The following is a 23,115-nucleotide window of genomic DNA, read 5'->3' as shown; positions in this document are numbered from 1 at the left end:
GGGACTTCGCTCACCGTCAGTGGCCTGCAGACTGTACGTAAGCCCCAGGGCCAAGTAGCCTTTGGCCTTGAACTCTGACGTTTTCTCTCCCGCATCAACGACGGTTTTGGCAAACTCCTCAGCCTCTTCCAACTGAAAAACCAGGTAAGTTAAAAACAACAGCAACAGCCTGCAGAATTTCTAACATGAGTTCCCGTAAGCACCTGCTGTCCTAAGCGGTTTCTGATGAGGCACTGTGAAAATAACTCCCAGATCTTCCAGTTCCACTCTGGTGATTCTGTTTTCTGTATTTCAGCTTCTCAACAGTCCTCAGGATTCCCACCTTGCCTTTTTGCTTTCAACCTTTCCTTATTGCTTTTTTGCCCTCTTTTCCGAGGTCACTTTCATACTTGGTGGGGCTCTTTGTCGTCTCTGTTTTTCACTGATTGGCTCTGTGATTAGATTGTGCTAGGTATTCAGAAGTTATATATACATGTATGTATAATTTGTAAAGAATAAAGTTCTTGAAATATTTTGTGCTTGGGTCTTTCCTTTTTTTGCATGACATAAAGAATCTTTTAGGCTTGGATTCTCTTTCCCACAAGCTGTTAGAAATTTCAAAACTCCATCTATTTATTTTACAGTACACAGCACACAGACCTCACACTGGCAGATTCCAAAGGGAAGAAAGTGCACCTGTAAACTACACCCACAATAAGGCCTTTTGCACAACTCACTAGAGGCAAAAATAATAAGATTTGCTCCTTCGGGGTATGGTAAGTGTTGATGTTACTGAAGCTGGGTGATAGTGAATGGATGATAGTTGATTATACTCCTTACTTTTGTGGTATTTGGAAATTTTAATGATAAAAATGTAAAAAAAATACAGAAAAGATTTGTTATTCTCATCTTGTAAAAGAGAGTCAGGTTTACGTTAGGTGTTATGGTGATGAACGATGCCATCGCTGGAAGGAGTGTGGCAGAGTCACAGCTGGAAGCTGGCATTTTCAAAACCGAAAGATTCGGTCCACTGCTCCAGCCACTCTCGGGGCCTGCCTGCACGTCCCCTCACTTGCCACACCAAAGTGTTAAAACCTGCACGGACCACACAACACCTTCACGGCTGTGTTTCAGGTGAGAGCCACATTTCAAAATGTGTTTTTTCTTCCACACTTTCCCAAGAAAAATTTGACCAAAGTAGGACACTTTCTTCACAATGTTTACTTTCGCCCTGCTGGGTGAGAATAAATGGAAAAAAAAAGAGCAGCAAGGACCATCATGGTAAAAAACCTTAGCCAGGTGCCTCAGTCTTTTGGGCAACTTCTTCTTGTCACTAACCTTGACATGAAGTTAGAGAAAGACATTAAAACTCCATCGTATGTGGCGATCAACTGAGCTTTCTAGTTTCTGCTCAAACGTACGTTTTTGAGGTACTACAACTGTTACAAATCAGGCTCTTCCCAGATTCAAAGCTGAACAAGAACATTGGAAGCGGAAAGCCTCTGTGCAGGAAGAGGAATGAAGGAAGCTGGGTTTACACATGAGCTAAAGTAGAGGTTGACTCTTGGCTTTACAGAAAAGCTCAGGCTCTCCTAGGAGGGAATCACTGAGTGACATAGACTTTTTCAGTCCCATATGACTTACATACAGGATGCATCTGAGTAGGAATTCCAATTCCATCTTACCATTTCTACTTTTGAAGCACATTCCCATGAAAAAGAAAAACCTGGAGTTGTACTGACTCCCTGAAGTCCTTGGGGTGGGGTTGAAGCCCGACGAGGGCTGTAGCCTGGGCCAGAAGCCCGGGGCTCTGAACAGCCTTGCTTTTGTGTAGCCGATGAACTGCTACTATTTCCTCTCTGCCTAGGAATCAAAAGGGTGGCAGCCCCCGCACACGCGGAGGGCCCCAGCCCCACTCACCCAGTGAAGGGAGCCCATGCACAGCTTTGCGGCCAGAAGTGGGATGGTGGCGTCGTCCGGCTTCAGGCGGATGCACTCTTTCAGCACCTTCACCGCGCGAGCAGACTTGGCAAAAGGAGATCATTTCTGTGAAACTCAAAATTTTTGACAGAACCAAACACTAAAGCCTTCCCAGTGGGGTTTCTGGTTAGGATACACTCTTAATGAGGTTTTCCAACTTTCACCCAATGAAGCAAGGGCCTGGGGATGGAGATAACCTGAGCTTGGAACTTTTGGGGGACTGGGGAGTAAACTGCGGTTAAAACAAGTGAAAACCCTGCCCCAGAATCCCCCTAGTTTTATTCCCTACTTGTGTAGCCATTGTAAAAGAAAGAAAAAAATGAAGACAGTGGAGGTTTACGTTATTATAAAAAAGAAGCTATCTAATTTAAAGCATACCATTCAGCCACTCCACTTCGCCCAAATACTCTTGTGTCTCAGACTTTACAATTCACTAAAGGGCCCAAATTAACAAGAATAACAGTGGCTATTATCTTTATTGAGTGTGTTCGTTTTGGGGGTCCTATGCTAAACACCTTGTGGGTATCATCTCACTACCTGATGACAATTCTGTGAAGTCGGTACCAGTTCTCCATGAGATGGAAGAGGAAGCTGAGACACTAAGTGACCTGCCATGGGTCACACGGCTTCGAGGTCAGCACCAGGCCTCCCTCTCCACAGCCCTTGCTTTCAACCAATACCGTACACTGTCTCATATCACATCTTGCTAAAGATAATTAGCAGATTTCCCGTGCCAGGAATAGTTTACACTCTCAAATGAGTGAAAGGGGTCAGTGTGAAGAACTGACCTTAGTTTAAGCCACAGCTTCAGATAAATAAAGTTACAATGACTAGAAAAAGGCAAGAATTTCAAAATTTTCTAATCAGTGATGTGTCCATGTTGGCCCCCAAATAATTAAATTCGATCGCTCATTTATAAATGACCACAGGACAGTTTCAAATAGCTGGTGTAGACATCTACTAGGCATCACGTCATCCCATGAAATTCAAGTTAACCGTCAACACAGAGGATTGCATGTCACAAAGGGAGACTCACTTTTCCAGCAGCCATGAGTGACAGAGCAAACTGGTACCAGAGGTGGAACTCCTCAAAGGCAAACTTCATGGCTCTTTCTAAGCACTGGTTTGGAAAGAAGAACAAATGCAGACCGGTAAGAATTGCCGGTGGCGCCGCTGGGCAGGTGTGAGCGTGCGTCTGTGTGCACTAAGAGCAGTCCTACCACATCTGTTTCCCTGGAATGCTTAAAGCACCACGCTCCTCCGAACCCTCCCGAGGCGCCCCCCGAGGCAGCCCACTGGGCCAGAAGCCGGGGGCAATCCACAGCTGACTACAACACAGCCCTTGATCCCAAGTAGCTTTTCATCCAATACAGGCAAAGAGGCAGGTACACAAACTACTCAAATACAAGGTCCCAACTGACAAGTGTCCCAAGAGGAAGAAACAGAAAGTACTGTGGGAAAGTGGCCACGGGCATCGGGAATGGCATCCTGGAAGACTGGTACTTGAGCCAGTTTTGTTGGATGAGAAAGGAGAAAACACAGCTAGGATTCGGAAACGGTACTCCGGGAACAGGGGGGACAAACAAGGACGTGGAGGCACGAAAGAGGATGCTTCGATGTGCCAATGACAAGTGGTCCAGTATAAACCCAGCTGAGGGCACGGGGGGGCCAGGAGGCAGGCGCGGCTGGGGCCGCGTCACTGAGAGTCTGACATGGCGGCTCCTTGTCTAGGTCGTTCCATCTCCCTCCCCCTCCCCAGCTTTGGTTCTCCCTCCTCTGTGCTCCCAGAGTTCATGCCTGTGTTAATGTGATGTCTTCACCCGCCCGAGCCCAGCCCAGCCCAGCCCATCCCAGCCCAGTCCAGCCCAGCCCAGCCCAGCCCAGTCCAGCCCAGCCCAGCCCAGCCCAGTCCAGCCCAGCCCAGCCCAGCCCAGTCCAGCCCAGCCCAGCCCAGCCCAGTCCAGCCCAGCCCAGCCCAGCCCAGTCCAGCCCAGCCCAGCCCAGCCCAGTCCAGCCCAGCCCAGCCCAGCCCAGTCCAGCCCAGCCCAGCCCAGCCCAGTCCAGCCCAGCCCAGCCCAGCCCAGTCCAGCCCAGCCCAGCCCAGCCCAGTCCAGCCCAGCCCAGCCCAGCCCAGTCCAGCCCAGCCCAGCCCAGCCCAGTCCAGCCCAGCCCAGCCCAGCCCAGTCCAGCCCAGTCCCACTCTGAGAAACTATCCAGGGCAGAGATCCTGTCTTCTCTGTCTCCTCAGTGCCCACCCGAGGTGGGAGAGCTATAAATGCAGGTCACTCAGTCCATAAGGAGCCTCTGGTTTCTGCACAGAGTGACATGACCACGTCAGAACCTAAGGGAGATCATGGGATGAGGGGGGTGTATGATGAGGGGGGTGTATGACCAGGGTGGATGAAGGCCAGGAATAAGGTAGATAGAATGGTCCAGGGACTTCAGAAACAAGGACAGAAGCAAGAAATGTGTCTGAATTAGAATCAGCAAGGAAGGGCCACCCAAGGAAGGAGCGGGTGGCTGGTGAGATGTAGGGAGTGAAGGGGGCCCCCAGGGTCTCCGGCCTGCATACCCGGGAGCAAACCCATGGCATGGTTGTGTGTGTGGGTGTGTGTGGGTGTGTGTGGGTGTTTATTAGAGAGAACGACAGAGAAAGAGACAGAGAGAAAGAGAGACTGGGGAGGCAACCTGAGGGGAACTAGCAGGCAGAGAAGAAAGTGCAGAGATGAATTAGAAAGCCAGGCCCCTGGAACAATGGGCCTCTCATGTGAGGCCTTCTCCCAAGGAGGTTTTTAAATGAACAGAAAAGCCTTAAACAACAACAAAACCTTCACCCTGAGAGGGCAGACAGCTCCCATCAGGGTCACCTCAAAGACTGATGTGGACATGCGGTGGCCCCTACGGCACCACGTGGCCACTTTTCTCCAGCGATGCTCCGTGCAGTCCGGGAGCGGAGGAGAAGGACAGGTGGGATGCTCAGGATTCATGGATGCACGAGGAGGGAGGGGCAGGGGGCTGGGGCTGAGAGACAAAGGAGCCACAGAGAAGGTCACGATACAGGTAAAGTGAAGGGGTGAGAGGAGAGGAAAGAATTCCAGAATTTTAAATGGTATTCACAGAGAAAGTCACAGTAAATACTATGCTGGTTGGTTTACTGTGAAAACCAGCCCTAAAAAGTATATTAAGAAGCAAAGTATAAGCAGTTAATAAGCCCATGCTGATGATGGTATAGGATGTAAAACGGACACTTGGTCCCTTATTTTGATCACACTGGAGACACACTTAGTCAAAAACTCGGGGGTGGACATGTGACTCCATCCTAGACCAGGATGTTGGCAGAAGTTAAGGGCAGGGCATCTGCAGTTGGCATACACTTTGCCCTCAGCCCTGGTCCTTCTTCCGCCCGGGACACAGACTCAATACTGGAGGTGGGGCGGCCAGGAAGTGAGAAGCATGAGGACAAATGCTACCCTCTAGAATGACTGAGCAGAAAGAGAGAAGGCGCCGGGCCTCTGAGATCATGAGATGCTGCAGCTGCCTCTCATCAGACTTCCTGCCATGGGGAAAAAATAAACTCATATTTGGTTAAGGCACTCACTGTATGGTGGTTTCGTTCATTACGTCTGGATACACCTCTCACTAATAAGAACACTGAATAGCAGAGCTGGGATCTGAATCTGTCGCCAGAGCCCTCTTACCTGCTCTGCTTCACAGATGAGCAACAAGAAAGCATTACTGTGCCTTTAAGAAGCACAGTGGGTGTAAAAAGAGGAAAGCAGCTCGCTGAGAAGATCAAGTGGGCAAGATGGGGTGGTGCGGGAAGACTTAACCCAGGTGTGGGGTGGCATGGGCTGGGAACACGTGGGGGAGGACAGGTATTAAGGAGAGAACGCCAAGCGGTGAAAAGCCAACAGTGCTTGGAAACTGACTTAGGGAAGGGGGATGAGGGATGATGAAGAAGGAAACCAGAATGATGATCACATTGGTGGAAGTAGGCAAAGGAGTCAGTATGTGGAGAGAAGTAGGTAGATAATGATCAAAAATGCGGTTTGTTCTACAGCTCCACTCAACTAATTCATTGCAATATAACCACTAAGCACTTAAATGTGTACACGGAGACATGTAAAGGTTTAAGTGCTTTTCTGCCTCCTTTTGTGAAGAAGAACGATAAACATCAACTTCTTTCCTGATAAACAAAAGGAGCTCACAGCTCAAACAGTCTGCTCTGAATCAAAAAGCTAGATCTTATAAATAAGTGTGCATCCTTATTTTCTTTTGTGACAAAGGCCAACATACTCATTACCTTCAGTGAGAAGCATTCATGGAAGCCTAACTGGTACAGAGCTCCACTCCAGGCGCTCCAGGGAAATGCCAGCCCTCATAAAGAGTAGACTCAGAAGCGTGGGGCTACCAGGGAACTTGGGAAGCATCTAGTCGAAGTCTCTTAACGGAAGGGACATTTGTCATTTTGGTTGCCTATCACCTCAAAACTCTCCTGTTTATTTTCAGGCAGGGGTTGGGGTAAGGACACCCTAGATAAAAGGGGAACAGACTCTGCTTTCCAGGTGCCAAACCTAAGGGTGAGCGAAGGAGGGAAGCAACTGGAGTGTGTCACGTGACCTGAGCCTGGCCAGTGAGATGCTCCTGCCAGCGAGCTGCATCCAGAGGTCTGGGCAGGGGGACTGGCTGTTGGAAGTTGTTTTCCGTGGCCAGGCCTGGGGGCCGCGGTAGCAGCTGGGTTGGTGGAGGCCCTCCAGAGTTAACAGTATCCTCCCAGACTGGGGCAGGGGGCTTTGCCTCCTCAATTTCTGCTCACCCCTGTTCTTTAGCCTTCTGTGTGCTAAACGGTATGCATTGGTAGATGCATGACTTTTCTGCCTGAATTGACAAGTCAGGTCTGTTACCTACAACCAAGGCTCTGAAGGTGCACCCGATCAAACGCTTCAGGCCCCTCTGAGAGCACCCCCTACCACCCAGCCCCCAACAAGCAGTTGTACTACTTCTGCCTGAGAACCTTCCAGAATAGGGAATTCATGACATGTACAGCAGCTAGAAATAAAGAATCACCACAGATTAAGTGTGTGAATTTGGGCAAGCCAATTAACTTCTCTAGACCCAGATTCCTCACCGTAAAGTGAGAAATATAACAGTAATTAATGTAGAGAGTTATCAGGAAGATTAAATTAGTTAATACATAGTAAGCAACAGGAACAGTACTTCAGATACAGGCTAGTCGGTGCTAAAAAAAGGTTAGCTCTTACCTAAAATTAACATTCTTATATTAAGAGAGAAAATGTAACATGACATCTATCATTTTACCCAAATTTAATATATGAAAATTCAAACGTATAATACATTATATCAGAAATAATTATTTACTGTACAAAATGTTTCCTCATTTTAGAAAAGGATTCAATCTGAGACCCTTGAAAATAATGTACAACTTTATGGAAGCAAACTGTTAGAATACATGTTTATTATTTCCTTAATAAGTGGTATGGACTAAAAGTCTGTGTCCCCCCTCCAAAATTCTTATGTTGAAACCTAATCCCCAGTGTGACCGTGTTAGGAGGCGGGACCTTTGGGGTTGATTGGGTCATGAGGGCGGAGCCACAGAGAGATCCCTTGCCCCTTCCACTGGGCGAACAGCGGGCAGTCTGCAACCAGAAAGCAGGTCTTCACCAGACATCAAATCTGCCAGTCATGATCTTGGACTTCCCAGCCTCCAGAATTGTGAGAAATAAACGTTTGCTGTGTACAAGGCACGCAGTCTGTGGTATTTTGTTACAACAGCCCAGACTCGCTGAGACAACAAGCTCTTTGCTAGCACTGCAGCCAGGTGCTCTTCTAATTGCTTTACAAGAACTGCCTTGTTCGCTGGTCCTAATGACCCAACAAGGTCCAAGCAGGTACTGTTACATTTACAGAGGAGGGAAATGGAGCACAACTCTGCCATGTGACCATGCAGGGTCTCAGAGAGCTGTGGCAGATCCAGGATCTGCACCCAGGTGGTCTGGTTCCAGAGCTGGAGCGCTTATCCATAGCACTCCGCTGCCTCTGAGACGTTAATTACAGACAAGCCACTCAACTGATTGGGCCCACCCGTACCGCATAAAGCAAAGTATAGCTAAATAAAAGCCTCCTAAGAATGCCACATGTTCCCTGAAATACTTCCGAGATTCAACAATATTTTTTACTGCTGAGGGGCCCTTGCTCCTGTGTCCTCTTGGGGATCCCTGGAGCTCTGAGGACTGAGACCTTTCCAGCTTGCAGAATTTTCAGGAAACTTCACAGATCCCAGAGATGTCCACCAGCATCACGGTGGCCCACCTCAAAGGTGCACGATTTGACAAAGATGTACACAGGCCATGGTTCCCTCTACACTGCAGATCTTTCACAGGCCCCTCCCAGCTCGGACCCCATTCTCATAACTATAAATATCCACGTCCCATTATAAGCCATCGGGGTGTCATAAAGAGAGTTAGTAAATGCAAACCAACAATTACAAATTAACCCTTCACCCCAATTCAGAAGTATTGGCGCTCTGGCCTCAGAGCCGATGGCTCTGTCTTCCTGTGGGCTCTTGGCATCCTCTATACAACGACGGCAAGCTGGCTCTGAAAAAGTGCCCAGACAGCTCCAGATGCTCCTGAAATCCTGATGCCAAGCATACTGCTCGGCTATGTAACACGTCCTCCCCTATGTTCCTGTAAACACGGAGATTATATAAATCTCTAAGCACTCAGGTCGACATACCTCAATCACAAAGGAAGCGCTCTTCCAGAGAATGCATCTAAGACCAAAGGGAACTTGGGGCGTCACTGGAGCACCTGCTATCCACAGCCTCTGCCCCTGAGACTAGGTCTTTGCTCACCCCAGTTCTGTTTGGCTATCCCTTTTAAGCACCTTAAACACACATGTATGTGACAGAGTAAAAATTTCCAGTTTATTTTCCTTCTTAAAAATTTTTATTATTACTATTCCTGTTCTCTGTGAGTTAACTGCCTTTGAGATAAATAAGAAGTTTGGTGATAAAAAATTTTTACTGTTGAAAAATTTCAAACACAAAGATAGGGGAAATAGCATAATAAATCCCCATGTACCCTTCACCCTATTTCAACTACCAACTCAATTCTCAACCCTGTTTCATTTATATCCCTACCCATTTCTCCCCAACATATTATTTTGATGCAGATCACAGATAGCATAACATCTTGTCCATAAATTTAAAAATTCCAGTTTTAATGAAGTAAGGAGCCTGGGAACAGAATATATGCTATAAAGTGAGATAATTCACATTTCAATAACGGTTCCAGTCTAAAAGAGGTACTAATGAAAATGGAAGAAGATGTAGGTGTTGCAGGATGGAGACAGACGGGAGTGGGGTGCATATAAGAGGCGGCTTCGATCCCCCAGACCCAGCCTGGCTGGTGGCTGGAGAGGAGAGCAGCGCGTGCTGACGGCAGCGGCTCTAAGGCCAGACGGCCTAAGCTTACTCCAAACGCCTCACTCACCAGCCAGAGGGTTGTTATAGGGTTAAAGGAAGTAATACGTGTAAAATGCTTAGAAGAGTGTCTGGTACAGAGTGAATGCAATAAACATGCTACTGCTGATGTCGCTTTCATGAAACAAAGAAGTAGTGGACGCTGCTGCAGGGCTAGATCTGCGGCGAGGAGCCCTGGGAACGGGGCTGGGGTGCCAGTGGAGGGCAGGGGGAGAGACGAAGGGAGTCCCTAAGTGGAGAGGGGGAGATGAGAGCTGGCCCTTTTCCACTTCCAATGTCCAGTGGAGAGACGGCAGTGTGGGCCTGGGGAGAGGGACGTGGACTCCAATGCAGATCTGCAGATCCCTTAGTCACCCACACAAAACAGCAGGTGACATCTCCAAATCATCTCCCTTACAAGAAGAGAAGATGGATTTGGCAACAGTATTATCTCTACCAGGAAAGACAGGTCCATTTGCTGTAATCGGACTTACTGCCACCTCTCTCTAAATCCCAGATAACATTCATTTAATACCAAGAATATTTGGTAGAACAATAATTAGACTCTAATTGGCATCCTAATCCTTTGAGTGGTAATCAAAATGTCACTTCCCAAAATGTTATTTCCTTTTGGTAGCAAGAGCTCATCCCTTCCAGTCTCCTAATTTGGCTTTTCATAAACCAGCCGTCTCTGAGGGGGCTCCAGGGATGAGAAGTTCTTCTGGCAGAAGAAAAGGATTTAGCAATTACCTTCCTAGTACGCAAAGCCCAATTACACGAACTGGGTGCATGCATGGCAGTGACAGCTGTGCAATACCACAAGCAAGGAAAAGCCAACATCTATATTTGGAATTCGACGGTGAGATGCCAAAACCCATGGGGGAGGGGCAGGAATAAAATAATCCGATACCCCTCAAATTTAGCCTGGAGGGGATGTCTAAAATCCATCACTATTCAAATAGAACAAATAACATAGAGAACTGTCTTCATTATTCACCTTGTGGATAGGTTGGCCATATCCTACGAGTTCTCATAACCTAGATCCTTCCATTGATTAGGAAGCTTTTCTTTCCTACATCGTATATACTTAATGAATCAATTAATAAATGTAATTCCTGGCAGGTGTGTAACAATTTTTAAAAATTTAACATGGTATATGAATAATATTTCACTTCCTTGCTTTAGCGGTGAAAAACTAAGCAATGAAAAACTATCTAAGCCATTTAGACATTTTGGACCATTATCTTAGACCCACAGATTGATATAATCAGAGAGCGTGTTGACCTTCGAGATTATCTCGTCCCATTCTTACTTTACTAAGGACATGGAAACTAAGACCCAGAGAGAGGAGATAGGATCGGCTCAGGGCCACACAGTGGCAGCCCTGGAATTAGAAGCCAGGTCTCGTGATGCTCAGGTCAGAGCCCTTATTTCTAAATTAACTGCATATAAAAGTACAAATTAAAGTGGAGTTCAAGAGATCGACTCTACAAGGAGTCTGGGGGGCCAGGAAAAGCTTCTAAAAGTCAGGCTGATGGGACTCTCAGCTACAAATAAAAGTCCTCCTACCCAGTTTTGAGAAAACATAGACAACACCCATCAAGGCTTGCTCGAGTTTTCTCCCCTTAAACTGGAAATAAAACAGAGCAAACCCCACATCCGTGCCCCCGCTTCCCGTCTCTCTTTTTGCTCTAAAACAGCGATATGGCTCCAAGCAGAGGAGTGTCAAACCTTTATTACTTCGGCAGATGCTTAAATTAGAGGCCACCGCTGCCTCTGGCCATGGTGGGAGGAGTAGAGAGTGGGTTGTTTTTCAAAGGTCACAGACTTTATTACAGAGCGTGAACGCTGGACGCCACCCTCCGGCACGCTCTCCCTTCGAGGATGTGAAGCAACTGGATCAAGTTTGCACAGTGAGTAAAGGGTTGCCAGGTTTCTACTCAAATACCGCTCCATCTGCTCTTTTGCTGATGTAGCCCTTTGTTATTCTTACAAAATGAATCCCTAAACTCAGGAAATGGGCATTTCACTCCTCTCCCTCCTCTCTCCCCAACTGCCCTCACCTTTTGGTCTTTGTTTTCAGTCCTTCTTCCCTGGCTCTGGGCACGAGGGACTTCAACCATGGTGGCCCCTTGACACACACAAGATGTAGGGAGGGAAGTAAGGTGTCCTGGGTGCTCCCCATAGGTGTGTCTTACACAAAGTAGGTGTTCAACGAATGCTTGAATATGGGTCGAATGTTAGGATCCATTCTTCTGGATGTCCTTTAAGGGGGGGCCACAGACAAATCTTCACGACCTTGGATTTGGCAATGGATTCTTAGATATGACACCAAAAGCATGAGCAACAAAAGAAAAAAATCAGTACACTAGACTTCATCAGAATTAAGAACTTGTGCGCATCAAAGGACATTATCAAGAAAGTGAAAAGACAACCTACAGAATGGGAAAAAGTATTTGCAAATCATGTATCTGTTAAGGTTCTTAACCACATTAAATAAAGAACTCCTGTAACTCAACAACAAAAAGACAAACAGCCCAATACAAAAATGGGCAAAGGGGACTTCCCTGGTGGTCCACTGGTTAAGAATCCTCCTGCCAACGCAGGGGACACGGGTTCGATCCCTGGTCCAGGAAGATCTCACATGCCGCGGAGCAACTAAGCCCAGGCGCCACAACTACTGAGCCTGCGCTCTAGAGCCCACGGGCCACAACTACTGAAGCCCAGGCGCCTAGAGCCTGTGCTCCGCAACAGGAGAAGCCACCACAATGAGAAGCCCACGCACCGCAACGAAGAGTAGCCCCCGCTCGACACAACTACAGAAAGCCCGCACGCAGCAACGAAGACCCAAAGCAGCCAAAGCTAGATAAATAAAATAATAATTTTTTTAAAAATGGGCAAAGGTCTTGAACAGACATTTGTCCAAACAAGATACGCAGACGATGAATATGCACGTGAAGAGATGTTCACCGTCATTAGTCAACAGGCAAACTCACAATGAGGTACCATTTCACACCTACTGGAATGGCTACAATACAACAACAAGAGCAAAGAGACAAAAACAAAAAATAAAAGCGTGGGTGAGAATGTGGAGAAACTGGAACACTTGTGCCTTGCTGCTTGGAACATGAAATGGTGCAGCTGCCATGAAAAACAGTTTGGTAGTTCTTCAGAAAGTCAAACATAGAGTTACCATGTGACCTGGCAATTTTACTCTTGGACATATACCCCACAGAACTGAAAACAGGAACTCAGATACGTGTCCATCACTGCATTATTCACAATAGCCAAAAGGTGAAAACAATCCACACGTCCATCAACAGACGAATGAATAAACAAAATGTGGCATATACACACAATGGAATATTACTCAGCTCTAAAAAGGAATGAAGTTCTGATACATGCCATCAGATATATTATTACAACATAGCTGAACCTTGAAAACATTAGGCTAAGTGAAATCAGCCAGAAACAAAAAACTAGTGTTGCATGATTCCATTTGTATAATGTACCCAGAATAGGCAAATTCATAGACACAAAAAGTAGCTTAGAGGTTACCAGGTTATGGGGGTTGCGGGAATGGGGAGTATTGCTTAATGGGTACAGAGTTTCTGTTTGGGGTGATGGAAAAGTTTGGAAACAGACATACTGGTTACACAACACTGTGAATCCAATTAATGCCACTGAATTATATATTTTAAAATGGCTAATATGGCATTTTTTAAGTTGAAAAATTTTTTCCCTTGAGGGCCATAAGAAGAGAACAATGATGCTTAATTCAAAAAACATACCCATAATGGTGGAAATATAGACACCTGTGGCCACGTCAGTGGCTGAGATTCTTCAGGGCAGACCTGTCGTTCAAAAATGATGTAGTTGATCCCTACTGGGCTGACCCCCAAAGCTGGACCAGAGCTGGGATCTGCACCAGTCAGTGCTCTGCCCCAAGCAGGGCCCACCTCTTCTTCTGCTATTTCCCAAGTACAGGACCTTTAACCTTTGGGCCTACCTGGGGAAGATATACTCATTGCACATCCAGGGACAGCTTACCCCCAAACCAAAGGAAAGCAGGATGAGAATGTACATTGGTTTTGAAGCACGGGTTTATTCAGCAAGTGTTTATCATGCACCTATCACAAACCAAACGCTCTGCCTCGATTTCTCAGAAGTCTGCGGCTCCGTTTGCATCAGGCCGCCCTGATGCCTTCTAGGGACCCTGGCACGTAGGTCAAGGCTGGGTTTCTGCAGAGCGAGTGGGGCTGCGTGAAATACCAAATGTTAGTGTAAGCTAACAAATGATAGGCCGGTTAAACGGATGTAGTTAGATGTTCAAGTGTTTTCTACAAGGCTCCCTGATTAAATAAGTGTTTGGGGTACGGATGTGTAGACGCCCCTTTGGTACAAGCACGAGCCAGACAGTTCTACCCACAGAACTATAAAGTTGTTGAGATTTACCATAAACAAATGAATACGAATTCAACAGGAAAGATAAAAAAAACCCTTTCTGTCTTTAAAGCTGCCATGTCTGTGTAGAGGGGATACACACACCTTTCAAAAAGGACCCCAAAACGTTCTGTCAGAATGGAGCCATGAATAGTCAAATTCAAGAAACAATTCCTTAGCAGCTTGGGTTCATTCTAAAAAACAGAGAAAGCGGTGCTTGTTGCTTTACTTTTAATAGCGCAGGTTGTCATGCCAACTAGTGCTACTGTTTAAAAAGGGGGAGAAAAAGAAGTGTTCCTTCCTACACAAACCTTTCAGCAGGGCTTCACATCAGTCTTTAAAAACATTGAAACTCCTAGCACTGGAGATACGGTAACCATTGCGCTTATATTTAAACCCGTTAGGATGAGGATGTGATGCTCCTTTGGTTTGAATTCCCTTTGCACACAGCGCTCCTTGCCCAGGATCCGGCTGAACAGCGTCCCGAGAGAAAGAAAGGCACACAAGAAAGCAGCCCATCTTGAGGCGAGCCTTCCATCTTGAACCACGGAGACGGAGAGGAGAGTTTTTCTGCAAAGTGGCTCTGCTCCCCGCATAAGCACCGTTCTTAAAGGGCGGAGTCTGCACAATGCTTACGACACACACAAAGGTGTCGTGACTATGAGAAGGTGGACTGGGGGCCCCCCACCCTGTTCCTGCTGGTGCGGGAGTGCCTGGGCCCACGCTAGCCGCGTCCTGATGCATAAGTGTTGACGCTGTTTGGGGACAAAAGAAGGGAGGAAGGTATGAGGACAGGGTGGGAAGGAGGCAAGACCTCTCCTCTCACAGCAGCCTGGTGGAGGTGCACTCTTCTGTTCATGAAAGATTCTACCCAGAAGAAAGGAAGGTTCCTGCAGCGGCACAGAGGCAAAGAGAATCTGCTCACAGAGCAGCTGAAGGATGATGTGCCAGACACATCAGGGCCTGGCAACCTGGCTCCATGCTTTCACCCAATGTCCTCGCCTCCTCTCCTCCCTCCATGAGAGCAAGGCCTCATGTCCCTGCACCTCCGTGACCTTGATAATGAGGGTGTCCCTCTGCTCTTAGACTTAATTCCTGTCAGGCCCCGAAGAGCCAATTCATACATCAGCTGTTTGTCATTCTCCCTGGAACCCCCAACCTGCCAGCTCTGCTGCACCCGGCCTAGTCCCTTCACCTGCGATTAACGTGCCTTGCACTATCTAGTCTTCTCTAACTGGTTACCTTTCCATGTGTTGTTTTCTGATTTCCTTATATAGACTGGAAGTTTCTGGAAGACAAGATACTGTTTTTGTATACTTAGTTGCTTGCCCCATGCCTGGCAACTCCTGGGCACCCAGCGGTAGAAACAGCACAGCAGCACGCGGCCGCTGTTTAATGAGCTCTACGTGTAGGGCTCCGTTCTGAGCACTTTACGTGAATTAGCGAATAACCCTCAGAATGATCTGACATAGGTGTGATTATTATGCCTATTTTACAGAAGGAAAGACTGAGGCATAAGAGGTTAAAGATTTGCCGGGATCACACAACTAGTAAGCGGCAGAACCAGAACTCAAACCGAAGCTCTCTGACTCTAGGGCCTGTGCCCAGGACACATGAGATGGCTGACCCGGGTTTGGGGGTTGAGGAGGCAGGGCTGGGGTGGGGATGTCAATGGAGGGGAGGAGAATGATGGGGAATATCCACAATAAAATGTCTATGATACTGTCCCATTCCTTGAAACTTACATAGACGTACATGCACTTGTTCATAAAGAGATATAGGACAAAGTGATCTCTAAAATGTCAGTGGGTAGTCAACTCTTTCAGGAGAGTGGGATTCTCAGTGACTTTTTTCTTTTCCATGTTTGTATGTAATCTTTGATTCTTCAAGGAGTCTGCTGGGCCGTAGCACGGGGCAGAAAGACAATGAAGTTGTTTTCATTACAGGAGGAAAAGGAAAGCAAAACAAAATAAAGAAGAGGGAGAAAAAGAAGGGGCAAGGGGGACAGCCATGAAATGTTTCTCAACAGAAGGGTGTTTGAGAAAGATCACTGTGGTGACGATGCAGCAGATGAAGACAGGATATAAACAACCGCCACGTGAATGACAATGATAATCCCAACATCCGTGGGGCCCAGAGAAATAATGTAGGAAGTTTAAAAGCCAGTTACTCCGCAGCAGCACTGTCGCCACGGCCAAATGTCCACCAACTTATAAATGGAGAAACAAATCGTGGTCTATCTATACAATGGGATGTTACTCAGCCATAAAAAGGAATGAAGGACGGATACATGCTACCATGTGGATGACCCTGAAAGCATTACGCCAAGTGAAAGAAGCCAGACACAAAAGGTCATATGATGGATGATTCCATTTACATGAAATACTCAAACTAGGTAAATCCAGAAAGTCAGAAAGCAGATTAGTAGCTGCCAGGGCCTGGGGGCAGGGAGGAGTGGGGAACAGCTGCTTAATGGGGCTGGGGTGTCCTCCCAGGGTGATGAAAGTGTTTTGAAATTAGAGGTGATGGTTGTACAACAGCGTGAATGTACTAAATGCCACTGAATTGTACCTTTTAAAGTGGTTGAGTGTATGTTATGTAAATTTACCGCAATTAAAAAAAAATCCAGGTAGGCTTTTAACCTAAAGTCCTCAGGAAATGGAAGAGCAGATGAGAAGAAAGAAAGGAAGGGTGGGGAGGAAGGAAGGAAGGAAATAGGGAGGGAGGGAAGAAGGGAGGGAGGGAGGAAGGAAGGGAGGGAGGGAGGAAGGAAGGGAGGGAGGGAGGAAGGAAACCCCAGCAAATGACGGAAGCGGGACACTTTAAGTCATGGCCCGAGACCAAGGGAGAGAGGTCGGTGCTCAGCCAAGGGCGGACCAAGACCCTCCTCCAAGAGGCGAGCTCTCCAAAACCAGGGCCAGCCCTCGAGATGCTGTGCACCTGCGCCTTCCTCCTAAGACAGCTCTACTTAGATCTGCTTCACCGTGGCCGCCACGTGTGCACTGGGGGAAGCTCCATCTGCAAAACTAAGTAGAAATAGCAAGAAAAGCTAAGGCCAAGGATTCAGATCCGTCATTACTGGATGAGACCCTGTGTGGAGACCCCCCGGCAGCAGCCAGCCCAGATGGCAACTGCCTGCTGCTTGGCGGCCTTCCTCTAGGCTGGGAGCCGCTCACGGACAGGGACCCCGCCTCGCCCACGGCTGCATCCCCGGCCTGAATCACAGCCCCTGGCACAGAACCAGGGGCTGCATTTATATGTGTTAAAGAAATGAATGTCCTCTATTATATATATATTTGATCCATCGATTTATATGTTTAATAGATAAAACACAGATATGGCACGAAATTCAAAAGGCTCCAAGGGATATACAGTGATAAATTCCCCTTTCTTCCACCGTTCTGCTCCAGCACTTTCAAGGCAATCCCTGACGCTGTTTCCACTGTTGTCAATGTGACTAGAGCATATTCTGAATTGCAAAGGCTCCGGCAACCAACCAGACTACCCAGTGACTTGGGCGTCAGGTCATCACCACGAGATGAAGCTACATGTGATGTCAAGGTGAAAGTCATCTGGCTGAAGACAAGGTCCCAGGATTCCGTGCCGGGCAGAGGCCCATGCCAGGGAGCTGCGGGCTCGCGGAGGAATGCCGCTAGGATGACAGCCGTGCCCCTGGAGTCACTTGTGGCACGACGAGAAGCCTGTGGGCAGGGGCCGTCCAGCCTGTCAGCCTCAGGCTCCTCACACCTGCTGCGGACACAGGGGAATTTCAAGCTGGGGACAGGTTCTGTTACTACATGATGGGAGGAAAGCAGACGTGCAAACCACGCTCAACCCTGGCCTCCGAGAAACTTTTAGTGGTTTGTCGGGGGTGGAGGGGAGTTCACCTTAAGAGAACTCAGCTGTGAGCTGGGTGGCACCACAGATGGGCTCTTTGGTGGAAGTGGCAGACAGGAGCTAAGCTGGCCAGAAGGAGGGGGTCCCAGGAAGCCACAGCCCCTGGGGTGGTAAAGAATGTGGGCCAATCCCGAGCCTGGGCAGTGTCCCAGGGGGTATACCGTGTATGACAGGAACATCTGGACTCATTGCCTTATCTAAGCCAGATTGCGAGGGCTTTTTGTTTTTTTTTTGAAGACTGAGTAACCATTGCCCTGTATAGTCACCAAACCAAAGACTAAAAAAAGATCCAAGCCACGCAGGCTCATCTGTTCTCCAAGGCTCCTGCCTAATGTAGCGATGCACCGGCAGGCAGGCTACAGGGTGAGCTGGGTGCTTATCTGATTTCAGCCGATCTGTTACTGTATTTCATTCCCTGTCCTCGTGCCCAGAGGCTGTTGCAATGTGTGTAAATTTAGAAAAAGAAAGATAAATAACATGGAAAAGTTCATTTTAACAAAAGGAGTTGTCTTTCTTCCCTTCTTTCTTTTTACTTCACTAAAGAGAAGATAAAATGATCTTGTTACTGATTTAGCCCCGACCAGGGCGGATTTGGTATTCTGGGCAGGGACTCAATAACGCATAACCGCAGCCTCGGATAACCAGCTTCTTCTGAAACTGGAAAACCGTCAGGCTTCCATCCTAAGTGTTTCTTAGCAGCTGAGGGAATGAGATGGCAATGCCTGGTACAAGATCTGTAAGCAACTGGGGTCTCTTCTGAACAAGTAAAAGACTCTACGTGACGACAGCGTTTACGTCCCGTGAAGCCTGTACCAGCTCACCCAACGTACCCTGTGCCAGAAGATGCCAGCTCACCAGGAGCTATGCATTGATACTTTATATAAAATAAGACCTGTTTTACAAGGAAATTAATATCACAGATGGGAGATTGGGGTTATGGTGGAAATTACACTGAAAGAGAAACTGCTTGAGAAACGCTTGCCTTCTCTCATACGTGAACTCACCCCAGTGGGTTTATGGACCCTTGGTAGGAGATGACCACCAATGAATTCCACCACCTAATCGTTTAGCCCAATTCGCATTTTGCAGAGATGGAAACCAAAGTTAAGTGATGGGCCCAAGGTCACATGTCTGCCAGCGATGGGGGGTGGGGACAAGACCAGGTCCCACAGCTCTTCACAGTGCTGGTACTGCCAGCACTACCCACTGCTGGAAGTCAACCAGACTCAAGGGCTGTACCTCTGACAGCATCTCATACTGGCCTCTTCTTCCAAGAGCGATGGTCAGTAAATCATAGACCACGGATGCACTCTGTAAACTGATGAGACGGTCACTCCTGTGCTCAGGTATCCTGCTCAGCACCGCGTCCCGGTTGGCCTGGAAACAACAGAGAGGAGAGAAGCAGACGGTGAGCTAGCCCGTGCACACAGCTGCCACCGTGCGCAGAGAAGCCATCCAGGCTCTCCTGCCCCTGGGAGCTTGCCGCGGGTCTGGAGACAAGGACACAAATGAGACAGGGGTCATTTATTCAAAATCCCCAGAGCACCACAGCACATGGTAACATGGTATTATCCAAACACTGAAGGCCTGGCGGGCACTTGTCCCTGTCAGCAGGCGTCTGGAGGAAGCTTTAGGAGTCGATGCAAAGCAGGGTGGTTCCTCCTGGGCTCGGGTTCACAGACAGCCATGCTGCAGACACAGCTGCGCTCTGGGGCAGCAGAATCATCCACCAAGTGAAGCCCTGCTGCGCCTCACTTGTAGATCCTGCTTCTGCTGTACATTACAGAGCGGGAGAAAATTCCCAGCCCCACACTTCCCATCACCAAATGGTGTCATCACGTTCCATCAGTCCAACAGAGATATAGCGTACTTTTCCTCTCTCACCCAAGTCACGTTCAAATCCCTATGTGACATCTTCACTGGAACAGACTACAGAAACTAATTCAACTTTGTTTAGGGAAGCACAAAACAGATGTACAAGAGACAGCAAGAAGCAAACGGATTTTTGCTTTAAAAGATATTAGCACAGAGGACCCAGGAGAACACCAGGGCATGCCTATTTCACTTCCCCACTGCTTAGCACAGAAATACAGCAGGTGCGTTCAAGCTTATTTATCTCATCTATCTAGAAATCAACCGCTCTTCACAGTGACTTGTTTTCATTACTTTTGAAATTTCTCCCCCGATTCCTCCAGACATATCACATGTACTGGAGACTCTAGACATAGCTCATTTTCCTTTTCGCCCTAATAGGGAGTTCAGTATCAATAAAGTTAGATTTTTCCTGTCTTCTTTTCCTTGCTAAGGAACAGAAGTCCATCCCTAGGAGCACAGAAAGGGCCCCTCCATTCTCCCCATGGAAGTGGCACGTGCAGGACGAGGGTCACCGGTCCAGGCGGGCTGACGTCTACCTTCCTGCCTGACACTTGGAAAGGCCACGCACACAATCTCCTGCTCACTAATGAGGTGAATGCTTTCTTTCGTGTGAGTCCAAGGCACTGACTTGTAGCCTCCTGTCAGTACTTACTTGTTTTAAAACTCCTTACTCTTAAATGTCAAAGACGAATAAGAATATATAAGACAGGCCACTTCCTACAAAGTGAGTCATCTCTTATGGAAACAAGCCTGCTTTTGAAGATTTCATTCTAAGTTTTTCTTGTTAGGAGTGCCTTTCGACCCAAAAAAAGAAGCTCTGGGGAAAATACGGCCTGCTGTAAGTGGTCTCATTTTATTTATTTCCTCTAAATGTTCCATATTGAGATCAATGCCTGCGAGAGAAGGGAGTAAGACAAAACACCATATAAGAGAGATTTTCAGGTTATGCCCAAATGCGTCTTTTTTTTTCTTTTTAAAAGAAAAAGTCTCTCAGTGCTTTTTGATTAAAAAGGTACAATATAGAACCTCAAACAGGTCCACAAATAATAAATGTCCCAGAACATTGTCTCAGTGGTAGTTGTACTAATATGGTTCTGATAACCCCTTTCTCCTGGGGAAACTAATTTGACTTGAGGTAAGAATGCAGTTCAATTCCAAATGAGTTCTTGTAGGTGGAGGGACTATGGACAAATTTATGCTTCTAAGTTAAAATTAGGACCAGTAAAGAATACAATTTTCTCAGACACCAAAAAAGCCCGGCAATTCTCATTTTGGTTCTGAAATTGAGCACATCTATTTTCGGTCTAAAAACTGAAAAAAATCAAGGAGTCAAGGGACGTGAAAAAAGACTTCCAAAGGCAACTTAATTTAGACTTCTACCTACGTAACTATGGAATGATTTACAGGGAGCACATAATCATTTTGGTTGGCAACCTAGCCCTTCATATTTACTGTCACTGGATTTCACCATCCTCTGAAGAGACTTCCTGGAAATTAAATACGACAGAGTCAGATTTGACTGTCTCCAGGGGATCCGAACTTTGAGTATTACTAGTTTCTACCACTTCATGGAGGGAGCAGGAGAGTTGGGGACATCACTCCCAAGACAACAACACTTAGAGCAAGCATTCTAGAGATGTGGCCATGTTTCCCAAATTCCAATCTGGAACACATGATCTGACAATAGAACTCAATCCTTTCAATCAGAATTGTCCAAGAAATCGAAAGCGTATGCTCACCACGCTTTCAGAATTTTTACACCGTTACTAACCAAGTCTGCCCAAAGGAAGCTAAGTGCCAGGTTGTGAAGAGTCCAGCGATGAGGCCTGTGTGGGCAGCCCCCCTCCCCGCCCCCCCAGAACTGATGACGGTGAGACCTGCCCATCTGAACACCAGTTACTGGAGGCCACTGGGCGCCAGCCTGTGCACATATGTGCCTCCACATCTGTGCCAAGGTAGAGTAGAGGATGTAAATGACACCGTCCTAAGTCACCAGCTGACAGTCAAGGAAAGATGAGCCACAGGGGCGACCTGTTTCCTTCAGAGGAAGTAGGGCCAATGATGTCAAAGAGCTTCCAAATAGAAAGAAGCGGTGACTCAAGCAGTCTCGCTCTTATAAACATCTCGGGGCCATTTCACAGAACAAGAAAACCCAAAGCTTTAACTTAAGGCAAGAAAGCTACGTTGCCTGCCTGATCCCAGCCTCTTCTGCCCCTCTTTCACTCAGCACACAGGCATTCCTCTTGTGCTCCGTTTCTAAGTCTTTCTCCCTGAGTGTATTTCACGCCTCCATTTAAACTGTCTGCTTGGGGAAGAAGGGAACCCCTTCTCTTGCTTTAGTTACGACTCCTTTTCCTCCTCTTTTCTCCTCCTGCCTGCCTGGTGGGGTGGGAGCTATGGAAGAAGGCAGGATGCTCTGCTACAAGGGGCAGCAGACCACTGCATGATGCCTCCATTCTGCCTGCTCTGGGCCGCCGGTCCCTCGTCTAAATAACTAGGTGGATGTGAAGACCTCTAGGTCCCTCCAAGTTCCAGGGGCTTGCTGTTCTGCTCAGGTGCTCAGCAGACACCATGTACTTGCCAAGGTATTAACTACCATAACACAGATTACTCCAGAATGTTTCAAGCCGGGCTGTCATGTCTAGCGATATGCAGAGTAGAAACCCAGTAAAGGATGAGCGATGAAATCGTAGACCTACATTTGATATCCTGGCCAAACACTAAGAAAACATTTCAAAGGAATTTGATGGTCTGGCAAAAACTCCCTCGCAACAGCAGAGCCAGGTAACAGGAGTGGCTTCTCTGGGCCTGGGCTCTGCAACGCCTGGGAAACTGGTGGGGGCTTGGGGAGAGGACCTGGGCAGGAGGACGAGGCAGTTTCATCAGGCTGCTGCTATGGAAACCGGAGGTTCAAGTATACAAGTGTTTCACCCCCAAATTCTCCCTCCCACCAAGGCAAATGGAGAAGGCTCATAAAGGTTACCTTTTGGGGGCTTCTTTCCCCTTTCGAGGTTCCTCTGGTGGTCATTTTAGCTATAGTTACCCATATACAACTGTGTTAGTGTTCAATCAGTACTTGGTGGATAAATGAATGAACTAAGGGAAGAGAAGCTCCATGCTCCAGGCTGACCCAGGGACATATCTGGCCAGTCCAAGAATTAGAAACGTCCCTTTTTTTTAAACTACTATACTTTTTTCCCACCAGGTATTCCCTTTGGAAAGTACTCTTCTCCAAAGAAAAAGAATCACTATCCTGATGGAGTCACCATATCAAAACAGGGACCATAGGAATAGGGGAAAGAGAAATGTAAAAACACATTCTACTCACCATTGATTCACTAATCAGCAATAACAACAGGGCTTCTTCAGTATTTTCTTGAGGACAAAAAATGCTGTATAAAGAAAATTGACTTTGATATATGGCAATTTCAAAATAACACAAAATACGTGACTAAGCA

The 23,115-nt window shown here is 47.3% G+C and overlaps 1 protein-coding gene across 4 annotated transcripts in view; it reads right to left on the bottom strand.

Moving 5' to 3' along the window:
- Positions 1-23,115, bottom strand: part of TTC7B (tetratricopeptide repeat domain 7B) — a 216,538-nt gene that overhangs the window by 97,104 nt on the left and 96,319 nt on the right. For all 4 annotated transcript variants that reach the window (XM_024736251.1, XM_024736254.1, XM_024736253.1 and 1 more), the window contains 5 exons: positions 22,986-23,049; positions 19,022-19,159; positions 2,996-3,079; positions 1,900-2,004; positions 15-132 (listed from right to left, as the gene is read on the bottom strand). In XM_024736251.1, coding sequence (XP_024592019.1) covers positions 15-132; positions 1,900-2,004; positions 2,996-3,079; positions 19,022-19,159; positions 22,986-23,049 — 509 coding nt within the window. The remainder of the gene's footprint in view (positions 1-14; positions 133-1,899; positions 2,005-2,995; positions 3,080-19,021; positions 19,160-22,985; positions 23,050-23,115) is intronic.

This window comes from Neophocaena asiaeorientalis, unplaced genomic scaffold, assembly GCF_003031525.2.
Source record: "Neophocaena asiaeorientalis asiaeorientalis breed wild unplaced genomic scaffold, Neophocaena_asiaeorientalis_V1.1 scaffold152, whole genome shotgun sequence".
NCBI lineage: Eukaryota > Metazoa > Chordata > Mammalia > Artiodactyla > Phocoenidae > Neophocaena > Neophocaena asiaeorientalis.
The sequence above is the reverse complement of the archived record's forward strand: the minus strand, read 5'-3'. Positions and strand labels throughout refer to the sequence as shown.